Here is a 15616-nt window from a genome sequence, read left to right as displayed (position 1 = left end):
TTGATTTTTTTAATTGCCTCTCGGCTCCAATGAATGGCCGATGCAGCTGTCTGCGTGAACAGCTGCTTGCCTAAAAAGATTGGACAGAACAAACTCTGGGAGGGAGGAAAGAACAATGCGGGATGAATCATATGCAGCCTATGAGGTATTTTGCAATTTCACAACTTTGAAAAATGCATGCCGGATTAAGAATCACTTTTATTGGAAATTCACATCTGCTCCAAAGCGCATTTCCCAGGGAGCTTGCAAAGATGCATTTTCTATGCTGTCTGGGCAAGACAGAAACAGTATGGTGTATTACTGCAAAAAGTAAACTAAAACAGACAATGATTTTTTTCTTCTTTCAGCTTTGTTAATGTGGAATTTTTGAGTTTACAAGTTGCAATTTACAACTGTGGAAGAACCAGGGGGTCTGAAAGATTTGATGGAGCAGTCTGTATGGATTTCCTGCTGAATATTTGTCAGACTTGAATTAAGTACTGTTGTTTTGCTCTCTCTCTCTCTCTCTCTCCCTCAGCCTGAGGCCTTGTGGCTGACTACTCCACATCTATAAATCACCGGGAACGCATGCTTATATCCCGGAGCGAGCACGCTGAGTCAGTCTGGCAAGGTTAATCACATTCACATCTCCTCGGCCCGTTTGCAGCAGCCAACTGATAACCAAACACACATTACGGGGCATGATCCCTCTTGTTTGTGAATTCTGCTCATATCGTGCTTTAACAGTGACGCCACATGAAAGACTTGGATGTAGGTAAAGCTGTGGGCCCATAGTGTTTTGGTTATTGTTACCAAGCATAAACAGCGGCGTCTCGGGTGTTTGAACAACAAAAATAAAGCCAAAATACATAAAGTATTGTGGGAGAGACAGATACTGTCGCGGTGTGGCTGGAGTAGTGTAGTGGATGAGGATCAACCCTAATAACAGACAGAGGTCTCATTCACGTTGCACACATGCTCAGCTTACACTGGGGCCAATGGTCGGCTGCACTCATATCCTTCTGTCTGTGTGTTTGATGGACTGTAGAGAATATGGGAAGCTTTCCAAGTGTGACACATGGTTTTCTAACCTATGAATATCTATGAATCTAAGCAGCATACGTGTATTATAAGTGTGGGTGTGTTTGCAAGTGTTTCTGAATATGCATGCATGTGATTGTGCTTCAATCTTTTTTCCATTCAATGCTTTTTTCCCCTCTCTTCACAGAAGTGCCCTACCCAGATATGTGGGAATTAGGCCACATCGCTCACTACCATCCTACTCTAATCAAAGTGCCGATTCTTGAAACAGACAGCTGTTGTCATGTGCCTTGATTCCAATGGCTATCTGTCCCTGTAGCTGCCCAAGTTCTTAGTTGGCCAGCTGAAGTTGTAGGGGGAACGAGGGTTAACGGCGTCTGCCCATTCAAACTCCAGTTAGAGCAGTGTTCCAATTCACAATACAGCATATACCACAACACACTGATCCAAGGTAAGTTTATTTTCTTTATCCTCTCTGGCATTAGTAATAACATCCTCAGATTCATACATGCCTGAAGATGCTAATCATTTCACAAAGGTAAAATAATGTTATTAGAAACACCGTTGGACTGGCTTTGAATGTTATTTTGCCACTGAATACAACCGTCTTGAGATCTAACAGATAATCTGATAATTCACTAACATACTGGAGTGTCAAATATAGCCGCTCAACATAAACATAGCAGGTGATGGGTTGTTTTAAATGCAACATCTATAGAGTGTAACATGCATGATCCCATAAACCCATATAAGGACTGTCTTTTTCTTTTACGTAAATGTGAATGCGAGAAACATCTGCTGAAAAGCAAAGGGGGGAAAAACAGCCATATCAATTTCCCAACACTTCATGTAGACTTTTCTCCACCTAACAGATCTGTGCTCAATCTGTGCTCAGAGTACATAGCAGTGAGTCAATCATACTTGATTAGAAGATGTGTACACCCTTGCCATGTGTTTCACTGCCTTAAACCAACTCAAAGAAGAGGGAGCATTCTCTGAATGCCTTCTTGGCTAAAAATTTGGTAGATCATAATGGCTAAATGTATACACTCATGAGTTATTGTCTATCCATCTATTCCTGGTTCAGGGTCATTGTCTGGGTGGGCTAAGGCAGAAACAATACCAACTGTTGCAGACTAACTGAAGGACAAGCTTTACCACAAATGCATGGGCAGATTAAGCCTCGAGCCGTCAGGTGTAAAGGGCAAGAGGTTGAGAGCACATGGCAGAAAAAGCTAAACCAGCTTTAAGACACCACACACTGGGCTGAAGATTTGAGGATGGATTTTAAACATGAATTCCATGTTTGACTGCATGTCAAAGTGCTGTTCAAGTCTACTGAAATCAAGAGTGTAAATATTCCCTGAAATATTAACCACCTGCTTGAGCTGTATTCCGCAGAAGCATCTGTAAAAAGTAAAAGATAAAAGGAAAAAATATGTAAAAAGAAACTAATAGGATCGTCTTGGTGTTAGCATGGGATGGTCATAGGTCTTTTTCTGGCTAGCAAGTCTTCTGAAGGACAATTGAACCTAAATGTTCTTTTCTCATATAATAAAATAAACATTTAAAACAACTATTGAGATTAGAGATGAGATGAAATCATTGAGTATTAATCCTTTCTAGAGATATAACTAACATTTCAGTTTCTGGGAGTGAAGAGAGTTGACATAGGTCATTACGAAGCAATTTGTTTCCTGTTTCCATAATGCATCATGGCTCGGATGACTAGAAGCGGGGGAGTGTTGTCATGAAAAGGGAAAGACGAGGCATGTTCAAACAAAGTTATGCATTGGAAACGGCTTCACAGGCTGCTCACTGAAGCCATACATTGAAGTGTTTTTGCTACTTGATTTATTTGTTTGAAAAAAAAAACTTGGCCAAGGAAAAACAAAAGCATAAAAATATTCGAGTATTCAAGATTGGGGAGAGGTTTAACCCTCAAAACACACACACACACACACAAACATATAGGCAGGGTTTGGGTCAGAGGTCAAATGGCCCTGAACTCTCTCCCTTTAGGCTGAGGACATCAGAGGTCCCTGTGTGTGCTGCTCTCCATTTATTTTACCCATCATCCCTCATCAGGCCGGGGTGACCCCTCGACCCTGAAGCTAGGGTTACCTGTCAGTTGACTGTCTATTCATGAGCACGGGGCTTGACGCTGTGTCAACATTTGTTCTGTGAGGAACGAGGGAGGAAGATGAGGGAAGGAGTTTGGTTTAGTGTGGTGAAGAGCGAAGCAACAAACAGAAACGTTTGAGTCAGAGAGAAAGAAATATTTTCTTTTAGAATGAAATGAGTGAATAAAAATCCACCCTTCCTTTCTTTCCACACTCATATGGTCAGGTTTGAGGTAGTGCAGGGCCCTGACTTTTTACACACATGACATGCATGTGTGATAATTCCTGTTTACTCAGAGACAAAGATCCAAAGGAACACAGTAAACAGATGCCTGCATGGGTACCTATTGAGGGGTGCCTACAAAAACACTCCAAAAGCCCCCCCTGTGTGTGCTGTCAGCTATCAATCAGGGTGCCGTAAGTGGGATCCTTGAGTGGAGATGCTATCAGCGCTGCCCCGTATACGCTCACACCACAGTTTCCCTTATCTCTGCTGAGATAACAGATCCCCTCTGACAGCGAGAGGCCTGAACCAGACACACTCGCTTTCTGCATCTCTCTCCATCTCTCTCTCTCTCTCTCTCACTCTGTGTCTCAGCTGTGCTATAGGCCACTTCATTTCAGACGGGGGCCCTCAGAAGAAGAAAAAAAAACAGTCAATTTGCTCTGGTTCCTGTTTAAAATTCAATAAGTAAGTCTCTTATATTGCAACCGTGTGGTGCTAGCGGAGGCTACAGAGGGCGCGTGCTCCTTCTGATTCCAATCTCTGATGTTATCAGCCTCTAGAAGAAACACGATACATGTCTCAGTTGACTAATCTAGATGGGCATGAAATTAAACAAAAATCAGAAGCATGACACATCAACAATTTCCTGCAACTGTACTTTTTATTATTTTGTAAACATTGCATTTCCGGAAAAAGTAAATAGTTTAAGGTTTAAAGCCTGTCTTAATAGGCAAATAAAAAAGATGGTTCAGGGTAGTGGAGCAGCTTTGTCTTTATAAGTTAAAAAATGCAGCACAGCATAATTTATCACATAAATTATGAATATTACTATGAATATTACAATTTCATGTATGCAGCTATAAATGCGGCAGGTTTTCAAAGAGTACTGTATGTTGACCCTGTGCAGATATGTGAGGTCAGTGCAGTTATTTTTTCCTTGGTTTGAGGACAGCAAGCTGTGGAGATGGTCCTGTACGGGCCCTGTTTTCGGGCTTCCACCAGACCACAGCACGATGGGCCTAATAACAAAAACAAGCATCCCGGTGTGGAGCTGGTCCCACAGTGTGAGGACCTTAATGAGGAACATGTGGAGCTGCCCAGACACACAGTCAGAGGAAACCCAATCCCTTACTCCCTCTTTTTCTCCCCCTTTCCTTCTCCCTTCCCCCCTTTCTCCCATTCTTTCTTGCTCACTCTCTTTTCGCTTCACTCTCTACATTTCCTAAAGTCTGAAGTTTTTAGAATGTAGCTCTGCTTTTAGGCAGTCCGTTCTCATGTGTGTATCTGTCAGATATGTTTGTCCAAAACTCAAAACATGTTCGTTTTCTTTCTGCTGTCCATAGAAACTACCTCTTTAGACTTTTTTTTTCTATTATTACCAGAACAAGTGACCCACTGTGAGCAGGAAAAATATACCAGCCTTGTTTTTACCTGATATACACCATTGTAGTGCACCCACTCTCTCCGACTTGTTTTAGAGCTGGTAGCATATACATATTGCTGGGTCATGCAATGCAATACGCTCATAAGGAAACGTGGGAAGAAAGAGGTCTTTCTCCGCCCATCAAGCCTGACAGGCGGTCTTGGAGTTTCTTTCATGTGCTGAATTCATCCTTACCGTCCACCTGGATCAATTAACTGTTTGCTTCAGTGGTCATCAGTCCCGCAGTGTGGAACCTCAGCTCATTTAGCAGACAACAGCTTATTGAGAGAAACCATGGCTTTGATTTTATTGTTGTTTATTTTTATGTAACACACGTCAGGCATGCTTATTTCTACATCTATCACTAAAACTCATTTACCGCTAACAATACAGTAAACTATGTGTTTTCTCCTGCAGGAAATGTCATCACTTGCCCCGGAACACAAACACTGTAACAGGTGAGATACGTCTTGCAAGAAATTTGTTTTTAATTTGTTGCATAGCATATCCGCACCATCAACAGATCTCCCTCCTGCACTGCGTCACTGCCCCGTGTTGAGTTGTCACAGGGAATACGAAGTGTAACCTGTTGGAAGGGATTTAAAATGCGACCATAAAGCACAGCTATAAAGCAGATCAACCGACCAAGCCTCCAAAATTAGCTGAACAAACAGAGTAAGGTAGAGCCCTCTGGGGGGATAAACTTGGCACACTGGATCCAGTGTGACAGAGGCCCTTCTGGCAGCTCAGAACAATCCAAACGTTCCACTTGGGTTGAGCTGTCTTCGTTTCCCCCCTCCACTATATATATCAGCCCCACATCAACATGGGCCTGTGAAGACCTTTCACAAGACTGACAGGCCACCTGAATCACACAATTGTGTGGCCGGAGGAGCCTGCATGTGTATAGAAAAACCAGTGATCCAATAACTGTCTGGGTTCAGTTCTCTCTCATAAAGTCAGGAGGGAGGCGCAGAGGGAGACCCACAGCTACAAGCCAAATGTTCCAGCTGCACCAAAACAAAAGCTTTAACTTTTCATCTAATTCTAGAAATTACGCAAACTTTTTACTGTTGATTTTCTTAATACCAATATTTTATTCAGTAATAGAATTGGTTGGTGCATTGAAATTCTTTATTTGCATGGCACAAAAAACCACAGCGTGTGTCTCAGGCTGAAAGCTGGAGAGTCTATGTGGCTTGCAGATGGTCCGGCCTCACAGCAGCTGTGCAAATGAAAGACGGAGTGTCGTTGAAGGAGTGAGAGAGATGGAAAGTTGGCCACAAAAGGAAAAGAGCAACATACAAGTTGCTGACTGAAAATGTAATGGAAAGATTAATAGCACACTGAGATTTGCTGAGAGAAAATAATTGAGTCATAGTATTTTCGTGTGACAAAGACAGACAATGGCCATGTTTTGTGGCAGGTAAAACACCACGTTTTGACCAAACAAAGTGACTGAAGAATGCATTTTACCTCAAGTATAATATCTAATGACATTAAATAGAGAAAACCCCACATTATAGGTTACTACTATCTTTCTCCGTAGCCTCAGCCAGTTATATATTCAAAATAATGCACCTCTTATGTATTTATCAGGCTATTAATTTGAAATATTCACTAAATAAACTAAAAAAATATATAATCTGTTAGTTTGCACACACGATTGTCAATCAAACTTTATTATTTAAGTCTGGAGTGAGAAAACAACAGGTGGGAGATTCCTGCTTAATGCTGAAAACACACAAACATTTGTTCCCAAGAGGAGGGGGAGTCAGACAGAACAGTTGCCCCCCCCCCATCAGTGCTTTGTAGTGCAAAGGGTTTAAGTTTCTACTAGTCTTGTTGCAGTTCTGCAGGAGACTTGCATTATGGGCCCAATCTCCACCCTTTAGCAGAGATTTATTGTATATGTACAGATAATAGGCAGTTTTAACACTATTATAACCACAACACACCCTGTGATTCTTCACTTATAATCAGGGCAATTATAATTTCACACTGCCCCTCTGTTGTTGAAGCCACTTTTCCACTGCCCTCATCCCAGTAATTGCCACTACATGTAAATATCAAGTGGTTAGTGAATAATTAGTGTTTCATTGGTCAGCAATCACCTCTGGGCCCCGTCTACAATTTAGACCCCTCCCTCGTAGAGCCGCCCTGAAGACAGGGGCCCCTTTTGAATGACAGCGCTTGGGAAGGAAGACGAATTTTTGTCTGATTTCCCGCAGCCACAGCGTCGATGAGAAGCAGTCGAGGAACTCCATTCTAACTGAATGGATTGGTATGGGGAGAAGCGGACCACAAAACACGGCTAAGCGGCAGCTTTGGGACTGTGTAACGTTGACGATGGTTTTACTTTCGCTGCTGTTTCGACCAGGTAAGTGGTGCTTTTTCAATCCGTGCTCCTCCACTCTTCTCCTGCATGCGTAGCGGTGTCCCGCGGAATGGAGGTGGAGATGGAAAAAGTTAACTTTTTTCCTCCCCCCTGGCGTTGTGTGTCTGAACTCAAACTCTTAACGTACTTTGAACGTTTCTCACACACTATTACTGAAGTTTTTTAGTGGGTTTGTGTGTTTAAAGACGGAGAAAAGTGGCTGTTGTTTAAAAGTATCCCGTCCACTAAGGGGACAAAGTAATGTCCTGTTGCTGGTGAGTCTCCCAGCCTCCAGCCTGCGCTGCAACACTGGTATCGCTGCTAGCAGAGCAGCACGAGTTAACTCACTTTACGGACGTCTGTTTTAAACAAATTCCCAACAACCCTGGCACAAAACAACGACACCAAACACGTTGCCAACGCCTGCTTAACCTTTACCGTGTTTTACAACCCACAAGCACCGCCGCTGTTGAGGTTTTATCAAGTTGTGTTGGGAGTTACGGCTTAGCTCCCAGTTAGCATAGCTCACTAGCAAACTGGCGTCCAGCAGCCGCAGTCAGACCAGAAGAAAACCACCGAGCTTGTTTTCTTCACCAGAAAATGCCGCTAATCGGACACCAAACGGCCCCCATTACTGTTCGAGTCATGAGTGTAACTTTAACACATAGTTTGGACTGCTTTTAATTGTTGGCGGAGCTAAGTGGACCCTGGTATTTATCCCTATTCATGCTTCATTTATTAACTTTGTTAGCTACCATGCATGGGGGTCCAACTTTTTGGCCTCTGAGCGTGTTGGTCGCGCCTCTGTCCTCCAGCTAGAAACCGTGTCAAACTTTTTTTTTTTTGTTGTTGTTGTTGTTGTTGTTGTTCGGAATATAAAGATTATTTATTTCATATGAAGTGGCCATTTCCTAATTTCGTGTTTATGTCAAAGTTGACGCACAAAGTTTAAAAGTCTCATGGCGGTATGATAATTATTAATATATGATAATTATAATTATCAGTTGTGCTTTAATATGGATTTGTTTAGTATTGGTGTGTTTACTACAATGCTCAAAATCACACTTAAAAGTTGTCAGGCATGCAAGAAGTGACCGAATTTAACTTAATGTTATTTATTTAGACATAAAAACCGCATTCCGTGGTATCAATCATATAATATAACAATTAAATCCTCATAAATTATGTATAGATGATAAACACATCAGAAAGTTTGAATTATTGCCCAGCACCATATCTAAAGGCCCCTGGAGGCCCCTCAGGTTCCTATTTATTGTTTTGGTACTTTGCTGCAACTGAATGTAGCACCTTTAGCTTTTCGGAGTAGTGTTTTGGTTGAAATATGCATGAATAGTTTCATAAATGAATTCAGACGTTTGGTAGAGTAATGTAGGTTATATCTTATATGTAGTACTTAATTAAAATATGCATGTCTTCTGCTGTGTCCAAAACATTTGTGTTTTTTAAAAAGCTTGAGTATTTAAATTACACAGTTTCAGTGTGTCATCACTATAACTTATATAAAGCCACCATATTTGTTTTAAAAAATAGTTTATACTATAAAACATTTATGCCCATCTGAAAGTGTTTTCAGCCTTTTTTGTGTTAATTCACATAGTAGCTATGTTGGTGAAAATATTGAGTGTTTAACTCTTTCTGCAACGTAAAGCCCTTAGAAAACAGTATTTCTGACTAAAATCTACTAATCTGTATTGTTTGTGTGGTCATTTTGCCTGTTCCTTTTCTGTTCCCGTATTCCCCACATGGTCCTCACACTTGTTGGTAGCCTACTTAAGTGCCAGAGCATAAAAACCCTTTAGGGAGATGCATAGTTGTTGATGGCTGCGCAGACTGTGATTGTCAGAAATTGCCAATCACAGCAGACTTGGGTGACCTCTCAGTGAGACGGGGGAAGCTTGTTGGAATTCAGCGGAGGGATGCAGAGTGGCTCTAACTTGACCCCTGACACTTCGTCTCAGTTTTATCAGGGCTTGTGTTGAAGTGCAGCGACTGCGAGATGCATTAATCATCTGTCATGCCCCCTTCCGTGTATCAAACGTATATGAAAGGGAAGAAATGGTGCAGAGATATTCAGGTGCACTGGTGTGGAATCTCCATGCTTATCGTGTTGTCTTCATCCATGCTGTTGGGAGATTAGCTGGAGCTTTGGAGTAAACAGACGATTATTCTGTCGCAATAGAGGAGCACTCTGATGCAACTGATCCCGGTTTAGCAGTAAAAGGGATGTGTTGTGGATGTTTGTTCGACGCTGATTTGACATGGGAGATATATCCACGATGCAACAGTGGAGCATACGTGACATTAGTAGCACCGCACTGAAATGAAGTTGAGGAATATCCACACATAGTTGCAGTTCTTTGTTTTCCTTGATAATGCATATCCAACGTGTGAGTCTTGGCTTCGAGGGAAGCCCTGAATTTCGGCAATGCGACCCAAATATCACATGCCGTGCTTGGCTGCACCCACCCCCTCTCTAGCTTCCAGTTTAGACCCTGAGTTGCTGAACAAGTGTGACTCTGTGATATTCCTCTTGTGATCCTCTTCAAGTTAGCTGCCCCCATACACCGAGCCCCGCCGTGCCATGCAGTGTAGCTTAATGGACTTCAATTACCTCAGCATCAGCCAAACCACATTCAGCACCCTCAGGCAAACTAACACAGGTTGGTTTCCTCCTATAGTGAGGCTGCATGCTATTTCTGTGAGGGCTAGTTGGGGGAAATAAGTTTTGACCGACTCTGGAGCACAGTGTGGGATCATGGCCTCATGAGCTCACGCATTTGGGTTTTAATGGCTCTCCTGATTTAGCTAAACTTGATAGTGGAAAAGTTTTGACTCCGCTGCCTCGTGCACAGCACTGAGGTAATGTATCCATAAATGTCACGTGGATTTTAAGATTCATAGGAATAAACAATTTTTTGTTCAAATTGGTAGATGTAGTCAGCATAATTGATGGTTACTGAACATGAGTAGAGAAGCCTACACCTTTTTAAATGAATAGTGGCACATTAATGATATGACAGTACAAAACGTTGACGGCCATTGTTTTTGTATTCCAGCTCACTGCCAGCAGTGTCGGATCCAGCGCTGCAATGCAGAGTATGTGGCTTCTACTTCACCCTCTAGTGGTCTGCAGGAGGATGTGGCTCTGGATGTGGACTACTGCATCGCCTTACGGGCCTATGCCCTGTGCACCAGGCGGCAGGCGCGCAGCTGCAGGGGCGACCTGGTCTACCACTCGGCCGTCTTCCGCATTAAGGAGTTATTCTCTCAGCATAACTGCTCCAGCGATGGGCCCACCTCCTCCGCCAAGGTCCCCAGTACATCTCGTCCGGCCATGTCCGAGCTGTGTGACTACGAGAACCGGGTCCTCATGTCGGGCTCAGCCAGTCAGCAGAAGAAATACGCCCACTGTGGATTATTCGGAGACCCGCACCTACGGACTTTCCGAGACGAGTTTCAGACCTGCAAGGTGGAAGGGGCGTGGCCTCTGATCGACAACCGTTTCCTGTCGGTGCAGGTGACCAATGTGCCTGTTGTCCTAGGCTCCAGCGCCACGGCAACCAGCAAGGTAAGGAGTTAATTAATAAATAGATAAATCAACAGTGAAAAGCATCCGAGTTTAAAGCAGTGGTTCCCAACTTTTGTGGCATGTGAGCCCATAAAAAAAGAGTTTACTTGCAAACAGTCAGGCCCGCTTTTACGTTTGGGATTTTCTTTTTTTTTATAGAGGCCTGAACAGGTAAATCTATTCAAGATTTCACAAGAAAAACATCCATTATTTAAGACTCTACAGATTTATTTTGCAACCCCTCGTGGGGGCAGTTCTTTTCTCTCGACAACCACCTATGTTGGAATTCGAAATGAACACATTATAGTAAGTTTGAAACTAGTGGCCTATATGGGCAGGCTGTTTTTGAGTGCGGGCTTGCTAGCTCAAGTATTGCCATAAAGTATCAAACATGTGAAGTTAATCGTCATTCCATGGTGCCTCTCGAGCCTCCAGCATTCCTCTTGTCTTGGAGCTCCTTCAGATCTATGAGGGAAAAGAGAGAGGAGGGGAGTCCTTCAGCGGTGTTGAATCACAGACATGCTTGAGTGCTCTACCTTTAACACATGGGTGGTCATATGGTAGTGATTAACGCTCACTCAAACATTTTCCTCCACCGCCACGATCTGGAATGTTTTTTCACCCCTCTGGTCAAATAATTAACTGGCTGCTTTTTGTGTAAATATGGAATAATGTGGAAAAATAAAGGAATAATTGGACAGCAACGAGGGTTTTTGATTCAGTTAATTAGACGGGCTGATTTTGCACCAAGGATTTCAGAACAAATTCTTCCAAAGGCGTATGCAGTTTGTTCTGGTTGTGCAGCCTAATGCAAACCTTGTAGTGTGGGTATGCCTGTGCCAGCACCCGCATGCCCCCATCATGCTTTCAGAGTTGTTTTCAACTGCCAGACTTAAGACAGGAAATCATCCATCAAATACAGTATCCCCGTAAGTGTAAACTTAACAACAGCCACCGCTTTGTCAAGATACTTTGAAGAAACAGAGGTTAGGCCCCAATTTTTCAAAGCTCAGCTGGAATACAAATCACAGTCAGTCAGTGAGTAAGCACTAGCAGTGCCAGCACAGGAGAGGGAAGATGCATGGAGATTTGAGGCTGTTATGGAACCGTGCTGTTTGAGCCACAATTCAGGGAAGACTAGTGGAGTTATTGCTCTTTAGTGCTAGTAATTTGTTTTATGCAAGAAAATGATAGTGGAGACCACACAATGATTTTATTTGGGGTTTATTTGAGTGACAACAATCCAGTGGATCATTGACAGTGATCCTCTGAACATTTTGCAGTAGTTATGAATTGGCATATGAGAGAAAATCACTGCCACTTTGTAAAAAAGCCAATGTGGGCCATGAACACCTTCCACAGCAGTTTCCTGCTGCCACCTTGTGGCTTTAATTGGTACTGCTCTTATTCATGATTCATTTGAGCATCTTGGTGCTTTGCATTGCATTTGAGAAAAGATGTGGCCTTGTAGCTCAATTTACCAGTGGCTTTATTTAAGGTAGAATATTCAAACTGTAACATAAAATCAAAATGAGTATTGTAAAATACTGTTAAACTGTTACTTAATACTGATCCTATGTTTTCCCTTATTTCAGATCACTGTGATCTTCAAGTCCTACCACGGCTGTACAGAACAGAAGGTGTACCAGGCCACCACAGAAGATCTGCCGTTGGCCTTTCAGGATGGGACTCGCAGTGGCGGTGAGAGCGGCAGCCTGACCATCGTAGAGCGCGGCGGCTCTGGTGTAGGTCGGCAGGTGAAAATACAGGCCCGTTACATCGGTACCTCCATCATTGTCCGACGTGTGGGCAGCTACCTGACCTTTGCCATCCGCATGCCAGAGGACACCCTGGACTTTTCGGAGGACAATGGCGGCCTGCAACTCTGCCTTCACGGCTGCCCACGTAACGAGCTCATCAAAGAGCACACGCTGGGCCGCCAGAGCCAGCAGCCCCGCCTACAGGGCACCAACACAGAGCTGGGTCCCCTGCGGCCTCCTCACCAGGTCTACACAGTGGAGCGGGCCACAGCCAAGTGTAGAGAGACTCTGCAGGTGGAGGATGTGTACTTTCAGTCCTGTGTGTTTGACTTGCTGACCACAGGGGACCCAGAGTTCTCTATGGCAGCCTACGGCGCTCTGGAGGATTTAAAGGCACTGCCACCCAGTAAACTAAAGCAGAATTCCCCGAGGACTCCTCGTCTTTCCAACCGAGGGGTGTCACACACGTCGGCTGCAGCGGCAGCCAACAGCCCCCTGCTCTCACTCCTACTCCTCATTCTGCTGCTTTTGTGAAAAATAAATATAAATGATGATGATGATTTTAAAAAAAGAGGAACTCGGAGACAAACAGAACGTGGAAGCATTACCAGCTTGAGGAAAGAGTGACTAGAGCTCCGACATATGTATTTGTATTTTTTGGGGGGGAGGGGAATTTGTGAATGTTGTGATCTTTTTCTGTTTTTGTCATTTGAAGGATTTCACTACCATTTCTTCCTACTTTACATTTTTTGGGGATCCATATATGGGTCACATTCTTTCAAGAAAAACATAAATACATGAAACCATATGGTTTGAGGTCAAGTACAACATGTTCACCATTTTCACATACTCAATATAAATTGGTTTACAACAGTCTTGAAAAAGGTTAAACTCACAATTGTGTTTGCTGACGTCAAGGCAACTAATAAGAAATTTGTTTTTTTTTTGTAAATATTTCATTTTTACTGAGAAATGCACAACCTCCAAACACTCCACCATGTATGAAGCTGCATATGTAACTCCATACTGTATGTAAGCTGTTTCTGTGCAGAGCAATGTGGCTTCTAGATCCTGTATAATCCAATAATATCAATAGCACTTAATGGTTTTAACAGCAAGTTTTGTGTATTTAAATGTTATTTCTTTGTCTGCTTCAACTGTTGTTTCAGAAATTGGCATGCGAAATACACAGGATCCAACAACTGTATGTAAAAACTACCTATCCATAATACATATGTCAGTGTGATACTCAACAGTTCTCTCAGTTCTCATCTTCTGTGAAACACTCCCTCTTCAAGCTGTTTGGCTTCCAGTTTTAAAGGTTAAAGAACACAAATCTTTATATAATAATATATTAAAAGAGTGTATATATGTGTTTTATATTGTGTACATTTGCCTGTGTATAGATGTTTTAACTGTAATATGTTTTACATTTGTTGTGTTTAGTAGGTTATTTTGAGACATTGTAAGAAAAGTAAACTAATATGTGTTGTGCTGTATATGTAACTTTCTGTATTAAAGTGTTGACACTCCAGACCGAGGTCTGTTTTTCCTTTTTTGTCACTCTTGTACCTAGTTTCTTGGATAGATGATATAGACTTTCTTTCCATCACATCATATCATTGTAAATAATTGTGTAAAGAGGTTCTATATCAGCTTCCATTGCCCCTCAAACAAGGGTTATAAACCTTGCTGCAGCATAAATATGGAAACATTGTTTTCAGTGTTTTACATTTCTTAACTGTATGCTTTGTAATACCATGTCTTTCCTGGTGGGGTCCTCAGTCCATAAGGCCTGACAGCTCGTAGTATAAAAAGACAGTTTTGACAAACTGGCTGTGTAGCCGTAGGGATCCGCAGTATGTTCCCAGTCCCCTGTGTAAATGTTACCTCTGAGTGCTGAGCTGGCTGCTGGCTTTGCTTTTGTCTGCCAGAGCGCTGCATGGCTCCAAATAGGATTTAGTCTGTGGTTAACACCAGGTTAGAGTCAACACACGCATGCTGCTGATATTTGCACTATATGTGAACAATGAGTGCTGTGATTAGAAAGAGGGATGCGATCAGGTTTTGTCACCATCAAAAATGCAATTAAGAAAGCTCCTACACACTCTCTGTGAAGATATTAAGAATTAATGCTCTATAATTAGTACATTTAATTTATATCTTGAATTAAGTTAAAAGTATCTTAGTCCTTACATTAGTGAGTGACAGCATGTTTCGTCACACATGCAATCATACTTAATCTCTTCATGTCCCATTTCTTCAAATAAAGACACCACAGTGAGCTGTGCGGTTGGGAAGGAACTGGCCAATGAAATGTGTCACCATTTTCACCTTTTTAATTATACAGTCTGTGATTTTCACCCATTCTATGTGAAGCACATTCCTGGTCTGAATCAAGTCTTCATTCTTAATATTAGCACAGTAGAGATATGGAGAGGGATGAAGAGAGGGAGGGAGGTGATTGTGGATTTGTTGGTAAAAACTGTCACACTCTTGTCACGGTGAGGCTCTCAGTGGTGGAAAGTAACTGTAACAGTACTCAAGTACTCAAATTGTACTTATACTTTTACTCCACTGCATTTCAGGGGCAAATATCGTAGTATTCACTCCACAAAATGTGTCTGTCGAATGTAATTACATTTTTCAGATTATGATTTTACAAAAAACAAAACAACAATTTATAAGCTTATGAAAATGCAAAATATTTTTTTTTAAATGTAATCAGTGGCTCCCATACATACAGACACCTTTAAAAGAAATCTAGTTTGGGACCCGGTCATGTCCAAGACCCAAAAGGGGTAAAATTATCCAATATCCACCGCTAAAAAAGCAAATATCAGAGCCACTTTGTGAAGCAGAACTTTATTTTTTCTCTTTTGTCCCATTAATCATCTCATAAGCCTTTGGAGGGCCCGACCTATATGTTGGGAACCACTGGATTAAACAACAGTATATAAAATGGTTAAAACTAGCTCCCCCTCAAGCAGCTGCAACAGTAAATACTGCTTTCACATTGTTGCATCAGTATTGGCAATCTAATAATGTCATATATAATACATATATCACAGGGGACATTTTACTGCAGAATAAGTACT

General features: G+C 42.2%; 1 protein-coding gene across 1 annotated transcript; it reads left to right on the top strand.

Moving 5' to 3' along the window:
- The first annotated feature begins 1356 nt into the window (after nucleotides 1-1356).
- rgmd (RGM domain family, member D) lies at nucleotides 1357-14052 on the top strand. Its single transcript, XM_035653362.1, has 5 exons — nucleotides 1357-1471; nucleotides 5210-5250; nucleotides 7024-7172; nucleotides 10247-10758; nucleotides 12354-14052. The coding sequence occupies exons 2-5, from the start codon at nucleotides 5213-5215 to the stop codon at nucleotides 13050-13052; spliced, it is 1398 nt and encodes a 465-aa protein (XP_035509255.1). The 5' UTR covers nucleotides 1357-1471; nucleotides 5210-5212; the 3' UTR covers nucleotides 13053-14052.
- The last annotated feature ends 1564 nt before the right edge of the window (nucleotides 14053-15616 follow it).

Source organism: Morone saxatilis, unplaced genomic scaffold, assembly GCF_004916995.1.
Source record: "Morone saxatilis isolate NCDOM2014 unplaced genomic scaffold, NCSU_SB_2.0 Contig12, whole genome shotgun sequence".
NCBI classification, from domain to species: Eukaryota; Metazoa; Chordata; class Actinopteri; family Moronidae; genus Morone; species Morone saxatilis.
The sequence above is the reverse complement of the archived record's forward strand: the minus strand, read 5'-3'. Positions and strand labels throughout refer to the sequence as shown.